At 37.0% G+C, this 21,803-nt stretch overlaps 3 protein-coding genes across 4 annotated transcripts; all 3 read right to left on the bottom strand.

The window, feature by feature from the left end:
* Positions 1-1,789: 1,789 nt before the first annotated feature.
* On the bottom strand, positions 1,790-3,763 carry LOC143596403 (disease resistance protein RPV1-like). Of its 2 annotated transcripts, XR_013146704.1 has the most exons (4): positions 3,646-3,738; positions 3,231-3,572; positions 1,976-3,109; positions 1,790-1,878 (listed from the first exon to the last, which is right to left on the bottom strand). XR_013146704.1 is itself a non-coding variant. In XM_077075185.1 (3 exons), exons 1-2 carry the CDS (start codon positions 3,707-3,709, stop codon positions 2,464-2,466), a joined length of 1,125 nt encoding a protein of 374 aa, XP_076931300.1. In that variant the 5' UTR covers positions 3,710-3,763; the 3' UTR covers positions 1,790-1,878; positions 1,976-2,463. The 2 variants fall into 2 exon arrangements, 1 of the variants encoding a protein (XP_076931300.1); XM_077075185.1 differs by having other exon boundaries at positions 3,231-3,763.
* Positions 3,764-8,816: 5,053 nt separating this feature from the next.
* On the bottom strand, positions 8,817-11,335 carry LOC143596399 (disease resistance protein RUN1-like). The gene is made up of 3 exons (XM_077075183.1): positions 10,389-11,335; positions 9,032-10,170; positions 8,817-8,939 (listed from the first exon to the last, which is right to left on the bottom strand). Exons 2-3 carry the CDS (start codon positions 9,944-9,946, stop codon positions 8,817-8,819), a joined length of 1,038 nt encoding a protein of 345 aa, XP_076931298.1. The 5' UTR covers positions 9,947-10,170; positions 10,389-11,335.
* On the bottom strand, positions 10,361-10,862 carry LOC143596402 (disease resistance protein RPV1-like). Its single transcript, XM_077075184.1, has 2 exons — positions 10,707-10,862; positions 10,361-10,618 (listed from the first exon to the last, which is right to left on the bottom strand). The coding sequence occupies exons 1-2, from the start codon at positions 10,860-10,862 to the stop codon at positions 10,361-10,363; spliced, it is 414 nt and encodes a 137-aa protein (XP_076931299.1).
* Positions 11,336-21,803: the final 10,468 nt, after the last annotated feature.

Genomic DNA, 21,803 nt, shown 5'->3' with positions numbered 1-21,803 from the left:
AAGAAATAGGGGACCAATAATTCAAGATTGTTCCATTCCTTATGTGCAGACTCAAACAAATTAATTCTTGTGCACACAATTAATAACCTTTGCTGCACAAACAGAAGGTTTAAGAATGGCTGCACATGGCTTACTTGAACACACCAATCTTATTCTATATTAATAATAAGAAACGGAATTGGACAGTGGGCTATATCCTTTTGACAAACAAAAGACTTCGGTAACTTTATTAAGAAAAGAAGAACTAAAAAACTTAATAAACCTATGTGAACCAAGGGTTTATATAACACCCTTAATTCGAGTCCTACTCGTATTCAAATACACAATTTGAATCTAACTCAAATAGGTTTTAGGATAAGACTAACTTAATAAAAATAAGACAAACTTATTAATAAATAATAAACGAATTATTATTTAAATCTCCTCCAAGCCACCTCATGAGATTTACCGAACCACCCTTAAATATCGTCTCGTTTAACAGTCTTTTGGTTTATTTGTTCTAGGTTGTTATATCTGCTTATTTAAGAGATCCTTTAGATCTCAAGTATTGTACTCTCCATTTCGATATTCCATAATCAAAGTGAATCCTTGATTTGCTGCATTCTTTTTCTAACTTCATTACAAAAAACCAATATACAAGGGTCGAAGAAAGCTCTGATAACAGCTGAAGGAATTCAATGGTATATTATGGACAACAAGAAAAGAACACAAGATTTTGGAGAAAAACCTTTGCTACCGTCTTTTTTATTTTTATTTTACTCTCTATTCAATTTAAACAAACACAATGAGAATTATAAATAGCAAATATAGACGATAAATTAAGAGAGAACTAAGAGAGTAAAAAAAAATTAAATAAACCTATAACTTAGGCCACTTTTAGGAGACATCAAAATCTTGGGTAATGTAGGTCTCCCAAAACCGGATCTATCTAAAAAACGCATTTGCTCTTGATAATCGATCTCGGGTGCGGTGAAATCCAACGATCGAACAAATAATAGTAAGATAACACGAAGGATAAACAGTCTTGTTATCGGCAAAAGATTCATATATAATAAATGAGCACTGATCCCACCCATGGTGAGCTCCCCTGGGTGGTTGATTATGAAAACACGCCCTAAAATAGAAACAATAAGTCCTATTTATAGCAAATCACAATAACCTAACATTCTTTAAGCATTCTCTTCATTAAAGCTAAACGTGTGCATCGAAGCTCTCGTCTCGGATCCGGATTGCTCGCTAACTTTAACCGATTGATTGACCAAACATATACTTAATGGGTTTTGTCACTTTGATATCGTAAGTCACTATATTTGGCCTTATAGGTAATCTTGATATTTCTTGGTTAGGATTATCTCCAACATACCACAAAACAAATAAAATGAAAAGGTTCTTTTAGTGACAAACAAGCTAAGGAAATCTTAATATCGATCTTCTTTTTAAAAGGAAAATGTGAACAAAATCAGATTCATACCATGCATTTGGCAGCATCCTAGCTCAATCTGATTTCAGTTTTGAGTTGCATATAAGGGTGGGACAGTGTACCATCTCATAGGAGGTAGCCAATCAACAATTGTGGTGATTACGACTCCACACATGTGAAAAGATTCTAATAACTAATCAATATTTTGGTGATCTGAAGCTTCTTTCAATCATTGATCATGGGCTAGTTTCATAAAAAGACTACTGATGAACATTGATGTACTAATTACCCAATCATAACAAATATGTATGACAAAATTCAGCCCACATTAAAAATTTATGATATTGTGAAATTATCATAATTGTTACCAAACATTAATTTACTTGACTTACCTCTGATCTCCTCCCTTCGTTAAACTTTAGCATGTTGAGTGCAAGACCTTCAATTCTCTCTGAACCCTAATGGAGAAAGATAGAAATTAGATTTCGCTTATTTGAAAAAAAAAGGTTGTGAAATGGGAAGGGAGCTTAAAGATACACACAAGAAGCATCTTACATCTCCTTTCCTCAACAAACGATAAGATTCATCGTAACGCCAGACTCTACTTTGTTTTGCTGGACCTTTGGACTCATTACGGACTATCTTTCTTGCCATATCTTGAAGGAGTTTATGCATCATTAGTCTGAGACCATTTCTTGAAAGGGTAAGAAGGCATCTGTTGATTAGGATAACCATTCCAGATTTTGCATGATAGTCGTTCTCCAATATCCTTTCCACATGAGATGCATATTCACCGACAAACAAACAAGCGATATGGAGAAACATATCTTTGTGACTGTCACACGGCAAAGATATAAAACTATTTTCCAGTACATCTTGGATTTTATTATCAAGATCTCCTTCCGATGAATTGAGTGAATTTATTCTACTTCTCCAAACATCTATCATGTCATTTCTTGTCCAATGGTCTTGAGCAGTATTTGATAGAGAAGAGCCCAATACTTTAAGAGCTAGTGGATTTCCTCCACAATATTGTGCTAACTTTACTCAAGCTTCTCGAAACCTTCCATAGGAATTTTAGATCCGAAGGCATGACAGCTCAAAAGCTCCAATGATTCATGAGAATTCAACAATTCCATTTTGTGGACGTGGCACCTCCACGCTATAGACTCAAGCCATGTATCTATGTTTAGTAGCCTTGTTGTTATGATGATTTTGCTTTGTGTGTGGAATTCCTTTGTTCCAAATAAAAGGCTTAGTTTATCTTCATCATCAATGTCATCAACAACAATAAACACCCTATTCATATGTATGGCCTTCTCAATCTGAAGTGCTCCCTCAAAAGTATTCGATATCATCAAATTATTATTTCCTGAAATATCACTGAGAAGTTTTTTCTGTACACCAAGCAAACCATCAGGTTGATTCTGAATCTCTTCAAGAAAGCTGCTGCTTTCAAAGTTTTTCTTGTTTGAATAATAAATGTGTTTGGCAAGTGTTGTCTTGCCACTTCCTCCCATACCGCTAATTGCTAGAACCGGAGAACCAGGCTGCTCATATCTTAACCAAGAGTTAATAACTTCAGCTCTAGTCTCTATTCCAGTTAGACCGGTTGGAGTTCTGTGTAGTTTTAATCCTAGTTCAAAGTAAACTTTTTCAACAACGTGTCGAATAAAGGCGGGCTCATACCTGGACCGAAAGAAGGAAAATAGGCATATTTGGATCAAGAAACTCACTGCCACTTGTCAGTATATGTTTGACAATAAATATGCAAATATATAAACACTTATAAAAAGAGATTGAAGAATACCCTGAAACAACCATCCCCTTAAAATCAGCTACTTCTGAGAGGGCTGCTTTCCACGGTTTCACATTATCCTGTGTCCATTTCAAACCTTCAGCCCCATCTTTCGCTTTAATCGTGAAACTTCCTAGTTGGTTCCTGACATCTGAGGGGTCAACTTTATAAAACACCGGAAAAACTAGATGACAGCCCTTCCTCTTTTGCCTGAGGATCAACCAAAGCTCATCAAGGCACCATCTTGAATTCGCAAAGTTTTCTGAAAACACAATTATAGAAGCCCTAGATTCTGTTATTGATCTCTCTATTTTTGGCTTCAGTTCTTGACCTTCACGGATTTCATCATCATCCCTGAAAGTGGCAATTCCTGCTTGACGTAACGCCTCAAAAAGATGAGCGGTAAAAGAATAACGTGTATCTTCACCTCTAAAACTTAGAAACACATCATATTTGTAATGGATTGGAGCAGAGGATGAAGCAGCAGCCATTGAATTTAGTTGGATAAAAGCTTGTGAAATATAGTGAAAGGAAGAATTTGGAAAACTATAAAACCACCTAAAAGTCTTCTCAAAATATCCAAGGACAGTTACGTAATTAGATAAAATAGTTGCTTCACATCTTCTTCGTAACTGTGGGGTTATATGATTCAACCACTAACAAAGACAAAAAACAATAATTTCACGCAAAGAATATTGAAAAATATACAGGTTTGGAAATAAGTACAGATGGAGAAATAATTTTAAAATTATTTTGGGCATATAGAGGACAAGCCTTCAATATTATATTATATATATTACAATTCCAGGTGTCGGTGATGCATTAAACTTGTACCTACCGCTTCATAATCTATGTAGAAGTGGTAGAGTCCAAGGAAGATGCTCATCCATGATTTATTTGATATATGCTTCTACATGTTTGGTTTAATTGCTTTAATTTCAAATTTTTAACTCCTAATTAGATAATTTCGGTTTTGTGAAATTAGGGATTCGTACAGTGTGTGATTAGGGGAAGTTACTGATTAATTAAGATTTTTAAGACTAATTCGTTTGAGTATTTGTATCTGACTTTGTTGGAATTCTAGAAAAGAGACCATCAACGATCACACTTTGACCTTAAAAGCCGGGTATAGGGTAGTGGCCCTTCAATCACTAAACACTTGATTAACCTCATACCTGATTAACTTTTTTTAAAGGCAATATTAAGTGCTAAGTGTTAACTAGACTCATCTAGCAACTCACTTTGACCTTAACTATGCTAAGAGTCGGCCGAATTATGCTAATCATCTACCAACATGACTATGGTGTACAGATTTCTTTTATTTGGTTGATTGCAGCAGGAAGTTAAAAAAATAGACAAAAATGGTTTTTAACTTAAATTTTCCGTTTTTGCTTTTACAACTATTACTTGGATATCACTAGCACATGTTTTTATCACCTGTTTATTTGAATTTGTCATTAGTAATACTAAATACAAAGTATCAGAACAGTAAGATTGTGTTCATTGATATGGTTTTCGGGTTATCCGATTTGAGTATGTTTTGTAATTTGTGTTTGGATTTCGGTCTTAGCCAAATAACCTTTTTAATTCTTTTATAAAGGATTAGTTCAGGAGTTTAAGTGTAGGGCAAAAGTATGAATTCTTGACGTAACGTTAACTCAAAGTTTTAAACCAAGAACATGACTGTCAATTCTATATACACAGTAGTGTCACATTCAATGAGTAGGTACATGTATGTTAATTCTTTGACATAACCATCGCTTCCTATAAAATTAAACTTTTCATAAAATGTTTGACATGTCTATGCCATGCTCATCTACATAGCCATGTTAGGCTATATGTAACGGGGCGTGGATTTGGGCGATTTTGGGCGCGAAGGGGCGCGAACACCGCCCCCCGGGCGATTTTTGGGCGACAAGGGGCGGGGGCGGGGTGTTTTTATCGCCGTGGAAGAAGAAGAAATATTATTATTTTATTGTTGTGTGTGTGTGTATATATATATATGTATATGTATATGCATATGTATATATGTTGTGTGTGTGTATATATGTATATGTATATGTATATATGTTGTGTGTGTGATATATATATATATATATATATATATATATATGTATATGTATATGTATATGTATATGTATATGTATATGTATATGTATATGTTTATGTATATGTATATGTATATGTATATGTATATGTATATGTATATGTATATGTATATATGTTGTGTGTGTGTATATATGTATATGTATATGTATATATGTTGTGTGTGTGATATATATATATATATATATATATATATGTATATGTATATGTATATGTATATGTATATGTATATGTATATGTATATGTATATGTATATGTATATGTATATGTTTATGTATATGTATATGTATATGTATATGTATATGTATATGTATATGTATATGTATATGTATATGTATATATGTTGTGTGTGATGTATATGTATATATGTTGTGTGATATATAATATGTATGTTGTATGTATGTGTATATATATGTATATGCAAAATGAATCCTAGAAACAACCCGAACCAACCGAACCACCCATCCCCTCCTTTCGGTCAACACCATGGTTCGCAAAACCAACCGAACGTGAACCTACAATGAAACCCGATGAACCTAAACCAACCGAGCTATCCGTTTCAATTTCCCATCCCGAACCTAAACATGTACGCCAACCGAGCTATATGTTTTATTTATATTTTTAGTTATGTATTTTTTTTTTGTATTTCTTTTTAATTTTAATGTATTTTTATTTAATTATTTGAATAAATTGGTTTTTATTTGATTAGTTTAATTATAAAAAGAAAATAATAAAAAAAGATATTGTGGGCCCAATTTGTAGCCCCTACACCATTACACTCCAAAAACAAATTCGTCCCCTTTGCTGACTGGGCACCACGTGTCACAATTCGCCCTCATTTGTAGCCCCACCACTACACATAGCCTTTGCTTCTAAAGAAATATAAAAATGTGTTGAGTTAATCTTGATGGTTACGGGTCACGGGTCCGCACGTTATTGGGTCAAATAATATATTGCATGTTAAATGGATAATACTAATGTTTTAGAAGCTACACGTTTTGTCCATAATGATTTTGGTAGTTGGGTTTGACCGATTCTAGTGAGAAGTGGAAGTCTGTTTTACCGGTTCTTTAGTTGGACCTATTATCTTATTGTTATTAATTTGTTTTCACACGTTTCTTCTTGTAAGGTTATTTATAGTCATGTTTATTATTGAATATTGTACACCTTCGTTTATCATAATATCTCTCAAATCAATTCTTTATACATATTCATACATATATACATGAGTGTATTGTGTGTTAATTTGGGGCCTGAACCAACAAAATGAAGTTTGTAATAAAATGTTGTATATTAATCGGTGTGATTGCTTTCTTTGTTAACTTGAACAACCTTGACGGCGAGTTATTTCAGCTTCGTTTGTAATGTTGAGGTTGTAAAACATAATTCCATTACTATGAAAAAAAAGACCATATGAAAGGTGGTGGTGTATTCATTGAATTGGTTTGGCTATTTTGTTTTTACATTATTCTTTTTCTTATAGAATAGCAGGATTTTGAATTGAAAGACCATCTTAAATGCCCTTGCTGTCATTTTGAACAAATCAAGGTCTATGATAAATCCTTCTCAAAGGAATGCATCAAAACTAAGTGCCTTCCTATTAGGAAAATATTGTAGATAAAGAGCACAAAAACCTATTTATCGTTATTATTTTGTTTAGAGATGGTATTTATATCGTTATTAGGTAGATACACATGTAGGTATTATTGGACCGGTATCAGTATTTGTTTTAATGATTTTTGTCCTTAATTTTACATCTATTTTATGTCTGGTTTAACGGCCCGCCGTTTCTTTTCTACGTTTTAAGTTTCGGTTTAATTTGCATACGTATGGCTCTGTGTTTCCAAAGACCAACAATGCATTAAATGTTTGAATGATGATATATGTTGTTTGAGCCTCTTCACGGATTAAAGACTGTAATGGGGTTAAATGATTTTTCAGTTCGTTTCAGCGCATAACAGCTCGTTTAAGCGATTTTTCAGTTCGTTTCAGCGCGTAACAGCTCGTTTAAGCGATTTTTCAGTTCGTTTCAGCGCGTAACAGCTCGTTTAAGCAATTTTTCAGTTCGTTTCAGCACGTAACAGCTCGTTTAAGCGATTTTTCAGTTCGTTTCAGCACTTAACAGCTCATTTAAGCAATTTTTCAGTTCGTTTCATCGCTTAACAGCTCGATTAAGCAATTTTTCAGTTCGTTTCATCGCGTAACAGCTCGTTTAAGCGATTTTTCAGTTCGTTTCATCGCGTAACAGCTCGTTTAAGCGATTTTTCAGTTCGTTTCATCGCGTAACAGCTCGTTTAAGCGATTTTTCAGTTCGTTTCAGCAGGTAACAGCTTGTTTAAGCGATTTTTCAGTTCGTTTCAGCAGGTAACAACTCGTTTAAGCGATTTTTCAGTTCGTTTTAGCATCTAATAGCTCGTTTAAGCGATTTTTCAGTTCGTTTCAGCACTTAACAGCTTGCTTTAGCGATTTTTCAGTTCCTTTTATCACTTAACAGCTTGTTTCAGCATGTTTTTCTTTCGTTGTTGTCGACTTTTCAGTTTCGGTTAATTTGTCGATTTTTTTTGAACGAGGAAAACGGACGAAACGTTTTACTTTTTTTATATTTTTTGTTTTTGTTTTATTTTTTGAGTTATGATTTTTTTTAATAATTTTTTTGAATATTTTTTGATGGTTTCTATTAAGATCAAAATCACTCAAAAAAAATTCAAAAAAAAGAAATAAAAAATCATAACTCAAAATATAAACGAATAACGAAAAAAGTAAAAAAAAAAAACTAAAATATATTCGCCGTTATCCTCGTTCTTCAAAAAAAAATCCAACAAATTAACCGAAACCGAAATGTCGACGAAAACGAATCAAAAACCTTAATCGACCTGTCTAGTGCGAAAACTCAAAAGAAACCGAAACCCAACCTGTCCAGTGCTAAAACTCGTGTCGGCGCGAAAGCTGATCCGAGCCGAAACCTAAACCGATATCGTTCCAATCTAAAACCCGTTTCAACCCAAACATGTCACTTTTCCTTAAGACTCTAACCCACATCGACCCATGTAGTTAAATTTGTCAACCCATTTTGACCCAAAAATAAGAATGTGGAATTTCAAGTGACCCATTTTGACCCATTTAATTAAAACCTATGACCCAAATCAACCCATTTGAATTTTAAAATAACCCAAATTGACCAATTTAGAATGGTTTGGGTCAAGGTTGCCACCCCTAGTGTTGTATTACATATATTCGATAGTGTGTTTTGTATACAATTATTAGTATTGTATTTGCATATATTCAATAGTGTTTATTAGATAATGCATTTGTGTTGTATTATATGCAATAAAACACTATTTATTGGAGAAGATTATATACAAATTCTTAAAATACATGGAGAAGATTAACATATTTATTGCCACATGTCCCATTTTTATTAAAACACGTGCTGAACATATTAAGCCTTTATTAGTGCTTGACGCTTACTATATTGAGAAAATCATTATAATCTTACCAAATCATCATCATCATCATCATCATATACCTTAATATACTAATTTGACTTACCTCGGATGTCATCCATTGCTCTGGCTTTTGCATGTCAACTAATAGGCTTTCAATGATCTCTGAACCCTGATGAAGAAATACATGAAATTAATTAGAGAATGCATTTTTGAAATAATAGATGGAAAGTGAGCTTAAAGATAAACACAAAAGCATCTTACATCTCCTTTCCTTAACAAACGATAAGCGTCATCTTTATGCCAGACTCTACTACGTTTTGCAAGATCTTTTGACTCTTCATAAACAATCTGACTTGCCATATCCTGAAGGAGTTTATGCATCTCCAAACGACCACTTATTGATTCGGTAACAAGGCATCTATTAATGAGAGTGGTGACCCCATATTTAGCATGCCACTTATCATTCTCAAGTACCTCTTCCACCTCATTTCTAAATTCCCTAATAAACAAACTAGCTATATGGAGAAACAATTCTTTGAGACTATGACTTGGCAATGATTCATAACTCTTATGTAATACGCGTTGGATTCTATGATCAAGATCTCCTTTCAAGGAGCTAAGTGAATTCATTCTACTTCTCCATACTTCAATCATGTTATTTTTTGTCCACGGATCATCTTGAGCCCTAACAGGTAAAGAAGAACCTAATACTTTAAGAGCTAGCGGATTGCCTCCACAATATTGTGCTAACCCTACTGCAAGCTCTTCGAAACCTTCCATAGGAAATTTGGATCCAAAGGCATGCAAACTTAGAAGCTCCAATGATTCTTGCGGATTCAATAATTTAATTTCATGAACATTACACCTCCATGATATGGACCCAAACCATGTATCTATGTTTAGAGTCCGGGTAGTTATGATGATCTTGCTTGGAGTATGGAAAGCCTCCGTTCCAAATAATGTGCTTAGTTTGCCTTTGTCATCAATATCATCAACAACAATTAACATCCTATTCTTTTGTATGACGTTCAGAAGCATAATTGCTCCCTCATAAACATCTGATATCATCATATTATTGTTTCTAGAGATATCCCTAAGAAGCTTGTTCTGTGCACCAAGCAAATCATTAGGTTGATTCCCAATCTCTTCAAGAAAACAACAGCCAAACAAAGTCATGCTTGTTTGAGTAAAAAATATGTTTGGCAAGTGTTGTCTTGCCACTTCCTCCCATCCCGCAAATTGAAAAAACCGGATGATCAGGCTGTTCAGATCTCAACCATGTATTTATTCGTTCAGCTCGAGTCTCTATTCCGGTTAAATCAGTGGGAATATTGCGGATTTTCAAACCTAGTTGACGGTAAACTTTGTCATCAATTTGGGCAATTAAGTCCTTTTCATAGCTGGAATAAAGAATAAAAATAAGCAGATTCAGAGCAAGATATTTCCCAAAACAATCAGATCAAAGATCAAAATATGCAAAGGGATATATAAACATGTACAAACACATATTAAATGGGCCATTAAAATCCTAAAATTGCTAGTCAAAATTAAATTAGCAATAACAAGCTATTTGAACTATCAAGTATCAATTTATTTATATAGAGATATTGTTGCATACCCTGAAACAACCATCCCTTTCAACTCAGCCACCTCTCTTAAGGCTGCCTTCCACCTTTTCACATTATCCTGCGTCCATTTCGAAGCTTCATCTCCCTCTTTTGCTTCCATTGTGAAGCTTCCTCGCTGGTTCCTGACATCTGAAGGCTCAACGCCATAGAACACGGGCAAAACGAAATGAGCGGCCGTCCTCTTTTGCTCGAGGATCAACCAAAGCTCTTCAGACACCAACTTGAATTTGCATAATTCTTGGAAATTACAATTACTGATGCCTTTGATTCCGTTATCGCTCTCTCTATCTCTGGCTTCAGTTCTTGACCTTCTTGGATTTCATTGTCATCTCGGAAAGTGGTATCCCCGCTTTACATAACGCCTCGTAAAGATGATCCGTAAAAGAATACCGAGTGCCTTCACCTCTGAAACTAAGAAACACATCATATGTGTGTGGGATTGAAGCAGATGAAGTAGAAGCCATTGCAATGAAATTAGAAAAGAGGTTATGAAATTTGTGAAAAAAGAGAGGAATATAAAGCCATCAAAGTCTTCTTAATTAGTAGCTACTGAGTTTCTTGGAAAGCAGTTCGGCAGTTAACATCAAAATTTCTCACACTTGCGAATATATTATAAACAATTGAGTAGGTAATCGCAGAAAATGATGTTGTATCTTATATGATCATATGTGCATATTTTACCTTTTCGTTATAAGCAAGTGGCTACAATATATGGCAGGTAGGTTTGTTTTTTTTATTGCTAGGTAAAAACTAGTGTATTACACAAGTTCAAACTGAAAAACTTAGGTTTTTTTTATAAGTTGTAAATTAATATATTGCAAAAAGGATAAATGTGAAACACGATAAGAAGTAAAAATTAGATTATCAGCAGAGGCTCGAAGGGTGTGCGAGCCGCACCATCGGCGGCCGGGGCACAAACATTTTATACATATTACATATATATGTTTTTTGGTGTTAAAAATAAGGTTTGCTATAGTTTATGAGATAAGTAAATGCTCAGAATGGTTTTTGTTTATACGATAAAAGTTTTATCCATGTACGCTAGCGAATAAAAAATTTTCGTTAAGGCATACGGACCTTTTTATTTTTGCTCGACCGAGGTATTTAAATTCTCGGAGACGGCCATGTAGATTATGCTCACAAAATTGTGACACTTGGTAGTTGATAGCTAGTTATCTATTTCTTAGGCAACTGGTATTATCGCGGTGCCATTGGTCCACATCAGCCCCAGCAGGGTGCGGGGTATAACACCAATTTAAATATATAAATTAATGACGTGAAAACTACATTTCAATAAAAAAAAAGTTTGTTACTGTTAAAAAGTATGAACAGCGTCCCAAAGTTTATATATGTACAACGGTTGACAATGCACTAACATAAAGTAGATAAATGAACTCCTTTCGTGTATTTTATAAATATGAGAGATTGAGAGTAGAATGTAATATCAAAGGAATATAATTACGTTGTTTATTCTAAAAATTTTTACTAATTTCGAGGAAAATTACATAAGAGTTTGTTGGTTTGATTAGACAAGTTAGGATGTTTTGTCTTGAACGGGTGTTCAATTTTAATATTACATAAATTCAAAACACATCGTCATCAATTATATATTTTTTGTATATGTGAACTCATGATCAATTTTGATTACAATCGTTTAATATCCCCGTTTTTTAGAATATTTTATAGATCAAGGCCGGCTTTTGTTTAGCTTTATGGGTCTAGACAAACTAGGAAGCTCACAGCTTCTTAGCAATGAGTTGGTTCAAGACGTAAAGTCATACATCCACACAACAAAACCTTAACAGTTAAACAAGATGTTCACATTGATATTTTATTAACTAATTTTTCTACCCCGCGGATTGCCTTGAACTTGAAATGAATATAAAAATAAGCGAATCGCGACAGTCATTCTACAAGGCCAACAAAGCAAAAGGAAGAAGAAATATCCATAAGAAACTTAAAAAAAACCAAGGAAAAAAAGTAATTAACTTTACTAAAGTTTATGTACCGTAGATTGACTTTGTTGGAGTTCAAGTCAGCAGTGCAAATTGGATTAAAGTTTAGGAGTGTTATTGTAACAATTTAAAATTTAAAAAAAAACGTACTAAAAATCGGCCCAACCAAGGATTGAAAACACATCCAATAGGTTGCAAAGCCATGCACTTACTACGATCTCTATAGAAAAAGATATTGCTTAGCGGATACCATGTGTCATCCACATGCCATCTCCACCAATCACATACAACAACTTTTCATCAAGGTTATCTTTTTATATAGTGTATAAAATAGAAAAAGATATTGCGTAGGACATAATGAATTTGTAACTAGCTAAAATTATGTACTTTAGATTACCAAAAACTATATTAACATATTATGTACTTTAGATTACCAAAAACTATATTAACATATTATGTACTAGCTTTATACTGTCATAAAATCATAATCTTCTAATTGAATCGAACAAAATCATAATCTTTTTATTGAATCGAACAAACAATGAAAAACTCGATACATATCCTTAGCTCAACACAAACTAATGATACAATTAACCAACAATTGGTCTAGCTAAAGACTAACAAACAAAGATAACAATCAACACTTTGTCATGATTGAATACAATCACTAAAGAACACTGAAGGAACGATCAAACTACATCAAACCATTTATCATAAACCAGAGAAGAAACGAGAGCAATGAAAGTGTATTTGTAACAGTCAAGTTGAATGAATCAAGCAAAGAAGACTGAAAAGTCGTATTATCTCACCTAACAAAATATTAAAATATGAGCACTTAAAAAATATCACGAAACACAATAATTATGGAGGAATTGGATAAATGATTAGAGACAGACATCTAATAGCATTCACGATACCCTATCCAAATCACCATCTATAATATATAGAAAATTTCTTTTACAAAAATAGAACTTTTTCGTTTTGGCTCCACATCACCTCCCCATAATTTTATATAAAATAAATATTAGTTTTATTAATATATAATTCACTGTTCACTTTCTGTACTTATTATCTGCTATCTAATTCCGGCTCCTCGCTGTTGTGTCGTTTGACGGGCGTGGGGGTCGGGTTTTATCCGGTGAATCCCTCAACAAGGTGGACCGCTAGAGGCTCCGTCCGTCCGGACTAGTGGCCGGCTCGGGCTACCTTTAGCCAATGGGGGCTGACGTAGATGTCGTGCTCTAATCAAAAACAAGTATTTATATAACTTAAATACCTATAACTAGTACGGGTAAGTAAGGTCGTCTCCACAGGGAATCAGTGGAAAGTGCAAGTAAAGTTCATAATTATTAATTAATTAACTAAGTGGACAAACGATGTCAAGCGGTTTATAAAAGATGATTTAATAAAAACACACGGTTACTTGGAAAAGTTTGTAAACAATAATGAGAAAACGATTCACTTCAGGTTCAGGTAATGTGATGACCGACTAATCACAGATTCATAAGATTAATTGCGCAGTAATTATTAAACCTAACAGTTGGGTTGTGAGGACAAACGATACCCTAACCGAATTGTTGACACAACTGAACTCCGGTTTACCCAATTACCAGTTTAAAATATGAAAATCAGTTATAAGTAATGACTAACGATTATTGGTTCAATGACATAAGAGCTAACCCTACATGTGATGAACACAACCAGATAAGTGATGCAAAGTTTGATAATCAAAATCATAAACTGTTTAAACAATCAATTCATAGTGTAAAACAAGATTAAAAACATTCAATCAAGTTTATAATCATTCAAAACATAGAATCTGATCAAAGTTAGTTTACACAAAACCCTAGCCTAAAGTGAATACAATGGTTTTAGCCTGGCATCACGAAGGATTCGCTTATCTGATGAGAGGATGAAAGCATGCGATAAACGAACGAACCGGAGGCTTCGGGATTATGCAAAATCGTCCTAGGGCTTGTCTTTGGTTGAAGGAATGAAGGATAGGTCGAATGGGGGCTCAAAACTCAATATAATAGCATTAGGTTTTAATTTCCCGTCTGGAGGACTTTATAGCGTCTCTAAAGTCCAGGGGTGAGACTTTAGCGCGTCTCTAAAGTCTACTTTCCTGATGTTAGTCTTTAGAGTATCTCTAAACTCCCTTAGCGCCGCTCTAAGGGTGTGACAGAAATTTCTTCATTTATTTTGCATTGGAAAGCTTGCCAATCATTATGAGTCTTCTGAGTTACCTGCACACATGAAACACACAAATACCAAATGTAAAACTGACAAAAATAAAATAAAACTAACAGTAAACAAAACACTAAACTAGCACTTTGCGCGTTGATTCCCCAGCAACGGCGCCATTTTTGACGGAGATGTCGTGCTCTAATAAAAAACAAGTATTTTTATAACTTAAATACCTATAACTAGTACGGGTAAGTAAGGTCGTCTCCACAGGGAATCAGTGGAAAGTGCAAGTAAAGTTCATAATTATTAATTAATTAACTAAGTGGACAAACGATGTCAAGCGGTTTATAAAAGATGATTTAATAAAAACACACGGTTACTTGGAAAAGTTTGTAAACAATAATGAGAAAACGATTCACTTCAGGTTCAGGTAATGTGATGACCGACTAATCACAGATTCATAAGATTAATTGCGCAGTAATTACTAAACCTAACAGTTGGGTTGTGAGGACAAACGATACCCTAACCGAATTGTTGACACAACTAAACTCCGGTTACCCAATTACCAGTTTAAAATATGAAAATCAGTTATAAGCAATGACTAACGATTATTGGTTCAATGACATAAGAGCTAACCCTACATGTGATGAACACAACCAGATAAGTGATGCAAAGTTTGATAATCAAAATCATAAACTGTTTAAACAATCAATTCGTAATGTAAAACAAGATTAAAAACATTCAATCAAGTTTATAATCATTCAAAACATAGAATCTGATCAAAGTTAGTTTACACAAAACCCTAGCCTAAAGTGAATACAATGGTTTTAGCCTGGCATCACGAAGGATTCGCTTATCTGATGAGAGGATGAAAGCATGCGATAAACGAACGAACCGGAGGCTTCGGGATTATGCAAAATCGTCCTAGGGCTTGTCTTTGGTTGAAGGAATGAAGGATATGTCGAATGGGGGCTCAAAACTCAATATAATAGCATTAGGTTTTAATTTCCCGTCTGGAGGACTTTAGAGCGTCTCTAAAGTCCAGGGGTGAGACTTTAGCGCGTCTCTAAAGTCTACTTTCCTGATGTTAGTCTTTAGAGTATCTCTAAACTCCCTTAGCGTCGCTCTAAGGGTGTCTGACAGAAATTTCTTCATTTTCTTCATTTATTTTGCATTGGAAAGCTTGCCAATCATTATGAGTCTTCTACATCTTCGTTCCAAGCCCGTAATTCATCCCGATAAGCGTCCTTAACGTCAAATATCCTGAAACACATAAACACGCTTGAAGTACCAAAGTTCACATAATATTTAAACTAAAAGTAAACAAAAACTATAATAATATACACGACTTTTGCCCGACCATCGGGGCCCGCGTATGGGGTACCCTTCGTTACTTAGTTGGCCGTTCAAAAAAAATTATCTACTCTCTAATTATCTATATATAGTAAAACATAATTTTGGTGTCGCAGACATAATTGGGCCAAGTGACGCTCTGCCACTGGTCCATGCAATTTGCTTTTTTTTTAATGTTTTAGTTCTGTTACCGTAACGAATATAATGAAAAATACTAATATTATACAGACCCGTTGCCTCAACGTTGGGAGTGACAAAATTCGGGTTTTACCAATGTCCCGGTTTCACCTCCCGATGCCAACAGGTGAGTTGGCATCGGTCACAGAAACCCGGACATTGGTAAAACCCGAGTTTTGTCACTCCCGGTTATTTTGTTTTTTCTATATTAATAATTAAACGATTATTCGCGCCGTCTCACCGCCATATAGGACAGACAACACTTAGGTTTTACCCGACACACCACCACAATACCCAGAATGACAAAGATCCGGTTTTACTAACAACCGGGTTTTACAGACATTTTTGTTTTAGTTTCGGTACCATAATAAACGCACCTAAAACCGACCAAATTTGCGTCGACTCTTCATCGTAACGCCCACCACCGAAAACACTAGGGTTTTCCCACTGCCCCAACACCCGACACCGACAACGGTCGGGTTCAACCAACGTCCGGGTTTTACCGACCAAATAAACATGGTTTTAAATTTTTTATTTGTTTATTAATTTCAAGAATTTATTTTTAGGTTTTAACACTTGGGTTTTACAAACGTTGGCTATACCGTAACGAACATAATTGATATTGGCCGAATTCGCGTCGACTCACTTTCCTAAAGCAACTGGTTAATAAATAAATCCGACCTGACCCGGCGCAACGCGCGGGTACAAAAACTAGTATATAGTAAATGAGCTTTTGTGCCGCACCCCATGATTGGGCCACTTTGCGGCACCCTATTGGTTGGATTTTTTTTTGTTTTTTTTTTCTTTTAGTTTCGGCCCGCAATGAAAACGTAATGGAAACCTACCGAATGTGAATGTTGTTTTTGTTCTTTTTTTTTCCATTACTTTGTTTTAGTTATGGTATCGTGTCAAATGAGACGGAAACCGAACGACTTCAAGTAGACTCACTGAGTTTTGTTTTAGTTCCGGTACGTAATGAAAACCGACATAATGTTATTTTTGTTTTTTTAGTTACGTTACCGTAACGAACATGATGAAAACCGACTGAATTCGCATAGACTCAACCGCCTCAACGCCCGGGATCGATAACGGTCAGGATTTACCAACGATCGAGTTTTGCCAACCGACGCCACGCCGTTGATTCACCTCAATTTTTATAATATTTTTGTCTTAGTTTCGACATTATAACGCACGTAACCGAAACCGACCGAATTCACGTCGACTTACCGTATCAACGCTTGGGTTTTACCATTGCCCGGGTTTGTTGCGCCGGGATAAATACTAGCATAGATTAAAAACGGATTGTCGGTGCCACAAAGTGTTGTAATAAGAATCGTTTTTGTTTATATAAGAATAGTTTTGTGTCTGACGATTAACTTTAGCTCCTTGACGGGTTGGATGTTTTGTTAAGCTTAAGCGTTTCTACCGGTTGGGTGCCAGGGTTCAAATTAGCCATTCTTTTAAATGTTATTTATATGCATTAAACAACCATGACAGTGCCCCAGTCCGCTAAGTTGCACTACATTGATCTGCTATCCTTTCACCGCTTCCACTTTTGCGGTTTCCCGATTTATTGTCACCTGAAATCCAAAGCCAGCGTTTTGCAACCACCGATCATTTCTCTTTTAGTTATTGTTATTTAACATTTCTGCCTGTGTTTTATGATTTCTTTGATTTTGTAGGTTCAGTATTGATTGCTTTCCAACCTTAAGCAGCCAATCCAACCAGAAGTTGCACACTGATTGGCGGTATTATATTAGAGATGGTGTTGTGTGGGTTTTTTCATCAAGCTCTCTCGGTGCTCTTGCATAAATCTTTAAGTAATTTGGTACTTAATTTGAAGATTCCAAAGTTTAATATGATGATTTTTATACTTGGATTGTTCTTTATTTCAGGTCCATGTTCTAAAAAACATGATCTCATAGACCATTTATTATATCTGTAATAAATGGATTAATTATGGCCTATCATAAAAACAATTGACCTAAAGCATAAACCTGAAATATAAGCAAGCCAAAAGCGCCAAAAATTTTTTACACTGACCATATCATGTGCTGCCTGCTAAACCCAAATGGTCCACAATAACGGACTATACAAACGTTATTCCTAAACATATTACCCTTTGTAAAAAATGTGGTCGTAACTTTCCGTGTTGGCTGTGGAGGATTCTTTAACTGTACTGGCCAGAAAATTTAACTATACAAAAGTTATTCCTAAACAGATTAATTACGTCAAAAAATATGGCGGATTCTTTTATTACTTTAATGTATAGCTGGTAATTTTTAATGGATGTTGATGGGTTGGAGTGAATCAATCAATTTTAAGCCATATAAGCAATGTAAATGGTAATGGTTTTGTAAATGAGTAAACATCATGAGTGTAAAAGACTATTCAGATGACATCGAATGTAAAAAAAAAGTAGTTTATGTTTGCAAACAAGTTCTCCTTACTGCAATATTGAGTCCACCTTTTACTACTATAGTATCTAAATCTTGTTTCCATATTGAATAGAACCTTTGAACTAACAGTTTACTACTACTTTTAATCCATTTTCTGACATGATCCTCTATTGCATATACATGCAGGTATTGCGTGTCAGCGACTCTTGTAGACGGAAATGTAACAACTACTGAAGAGGTAGGTCCCAGCAGAGCCCAGTTGGTCCCGCAAGACTCACCTTGAACAGGGACGTCTGCGCAAAGGCCATCTGCTCCCGCAGGACCCACCATGCTCAGAGAACCTTACGCGCAGTACGCAAGCTGTACACGCAGGGAAAGCCTCCCAATGGTGAAGTACCCCGCCTGTTCCCGCAGTTGCGGATACAAGCCATCAGGGAAGGCTACCCGCAGACAACAGGGCTACACGCACAAGACAATAGATACTTCAGTAGTCACATGAAGGAATGAGCAAAGCGGGAACAATCCCGCCAAAGTGAGCCAGTCCGTATGATTCTAAAAGATCTTTTGTACTATACCTACCAAGGTATGGATAGGACAGACAATCTGACCAGAACAGCCCATGAGCCAATCACAGGGTGACAGCTCACCGACAACAGTACGAGGAGGAGCACCCTCTAGTACTGTTTGTCACTATTAGCCGCTGCCTACTCACCAACTCTTACTAAGGGGCGTGCGCAGCCTACAGTTGGTGGAATAGTGTTGCTGTTGGCCGTAACCTATTCACCAACCAGCATGGCCTGCGTATAATCCACAGTAGGTGGGACGTGCATAATCTACAGTTGGTGGAATAGTGCAGCCGACTTTGTTACTGTTGGCCGTAACCTATCCACCAACCAGTATGGCATGTGCACAGTCCACTGTTGGTAGAACAGGAATACTATTCAACCGGCTGTACCTTCTAGGAAACCTACCTTCGGCTATAAATACTCCAACATCTTGGAATGGTAAGATCATCTGCTATCCTGTTATCTAGCAATCTCTTAATATACACTTATATTCAGAGCAATCTAGTCTGATTCTCACGCCGGAGGGTGGTCACAAGGAGGAACCCCCCCCCCCCTTCTCAGTGACGAGCTTACGGTGTCTGTTTTGCAGGTCTCCTGAAGAACAACCTTCTCAGCTAGATCTCATCCGTGGGAAACATTACTTAACCCCCAGATTATCTATAATCTGCACCGGGTCACCTAGTGTTTCTTCATTGGCACCATCCGTGCATAAAAGCTAGAACTAATTTAGTTTTTTCAAATTTTCTGAAGAAATGGTTAACGTTACTCCGGTCCAAAGGCCAGTAACCGACCAAGAAACCCCGGTAACCCCAGCAACTGGGGGGAACACCGGCGGTTATACAATCCTTACGAACACTACCCCGACTACCCAAGCCGGGGCAAGTGCAGTAAATATTCCACTGGGGTTCACCGATACCCAGCTGGAAAAAACGAACGAGGGTCCCTCGCCAAACACTAGATCAAGTGAAGGCGTGGGCCGAAGCACGTCAGAAAGAGTTCCAAGCTGAATTGGACGAACGCTTGCGTTCAGTTCAACAGGCTGACGAATTCGGCAGTACTCGCCAACACCTCATTATGAACAGCGAGGGCGAGTACTCGGACGACGAGAGGGAGGAGTCCGATACCGACGCAAACCCTCGCCATAAGGCGAAAGGGAAGCGTAAGGAAACGGACTCCCAGCCAAAAAGGAATTTTGGGGAAGCCTTTAAACCAACAAATGCGGAGAGAAACCCGCGTGACTTCTCCAAAACCTTTAGACCAACTGCTACGAATGCAGGAAAGTCAAAATTTGCAAGGGACATTGCGGAAGCAATTGCCCCGAGAAGTGCCAAACAAATGTCCAACATTGGCACTTATGATGGTCTATCCGACCCAGACGACCATTTGAACAGGTTCATTGCAAGGGCTACCGTCAGTAACTGGACGGAACCCACGTGGTGTTACATGTTCCAGATGACTCTGGTCGGAGCAGCCAGGGCATGGTTCGATCGTTTACCGGTCCACCACATATATGACTGGGCGGACTTTCAGAACAAGTTCAGCCAGCACTTCAGCCAGCAGAGGAAGTATACTGAAGAGCAGTGGACGATCCTCAACTGCGTTAGAGAGGAGGATGAATCTTTACTAGACTTCATCACCCGCTTCAACTCCAAGAAGCTGAGTCTGGGCAACGTAAGTGAAGATCTTGTTCGCGCCGCTTTCATCCAGGGCGCCGAGTACCCAGAGCTTATCCGCACATTGACGGGTAAGGACGGCATGCCATCCACATGGGATGCCATCATAACGGCAGCCAAGCGCTTTGCCGAGACGGAGAAGCAGCTGGGAAGAGATCTTCCCCAGAGTACACACCTCTACACGCAGAGGACAAGGGAGAACAACGTTAGGACCGCCCGGCAGAACAAAAAGAGGCGGCTAGGTATTTGGCAGTCAAGGGTAAACTTTGACACCTCATCCAGCTCTCGCCCTCTTGTTGGCGGAAGGGACAACACACACCCTTCAAACCGAAAACACCGGTGGACGCCACTCACCAAGAGCGTCACGGAGATATTTGCCACGGAAAAATTGCCATGGCCAAAAGCCCCATTGATCCGGCAGAAACCTAATGCGGATCAAAGCAAATCCTGTGATTTCCACGGGACAAAGGGTCATGGTACTGAAGAGTGCACATCCTTGAAAGACATTGTTGAAGCATTTGTCAAGGATGGAAGACTTGCACATCTCGTGGCATCAATCAGGAAGGGAGGAAGGAATGACAACCGGTATAGAGGTAACGGACGAAAGCCCGTCGACATCAGCATCAACATGGTTCACGGCAAAGTCAGAGGAAGAAAAAGACGAGTGACAGAACCATGCGCGTGGAAGGAAGCTGAGGTGCGCTTCCCGCGAGTGCCAGGAGGCCCCAGCAAAGAAGGCCCCATCGTCATCAAAAGCCAGCTGGGGCATTACATCACTTCCCGCACTCTTGTTGACAACGGCGCTTCGTCAACAGTGATGTACAGGCAGTTCTTTGACAAGCTGGATGATGAAGACAAAGAACGCTTGGAAACGGTCTACGCTTCAATGGAAGGGTTTGACGGCAGTACAGAAACCCCCCTGGGTATCCTATCTTTCCCCGTCACTCTTACAGATGGAAAACACTCCCGCACAGAGGATGTGGACTTTGTCGTGATGAGGAAGCCACACCACACGTACGACATTCTCTTCGGGAGAGACGGGATGGCAAGATTCAACGCCGTGGTATCTTCAGTCCACGGCATGATGGGATGGCC

This window comes from Bidens hawaiensis, unplaced genomic scaffold (assembly GCF_021521415.1).
Source record: "Bidens hawaiensis isolate Kalapana, Puna unplaced genomic scaffold, B.hawaiensis_p1.1 tig00046338_1, whole genome shotgun sequence".
NCBI classification, from domain to species: domain Eukaryota; kingdom Viridiplantae; phylum Streptophyta; class Magnoliopsida; order Asterales; family Asteraceae; genus Bidens; species Bidens hawaiensis.
Note: the sequence above shows the minus strand (reverse complement) of the source record. Positions and strands in the feature narration are given on the sequence as shown.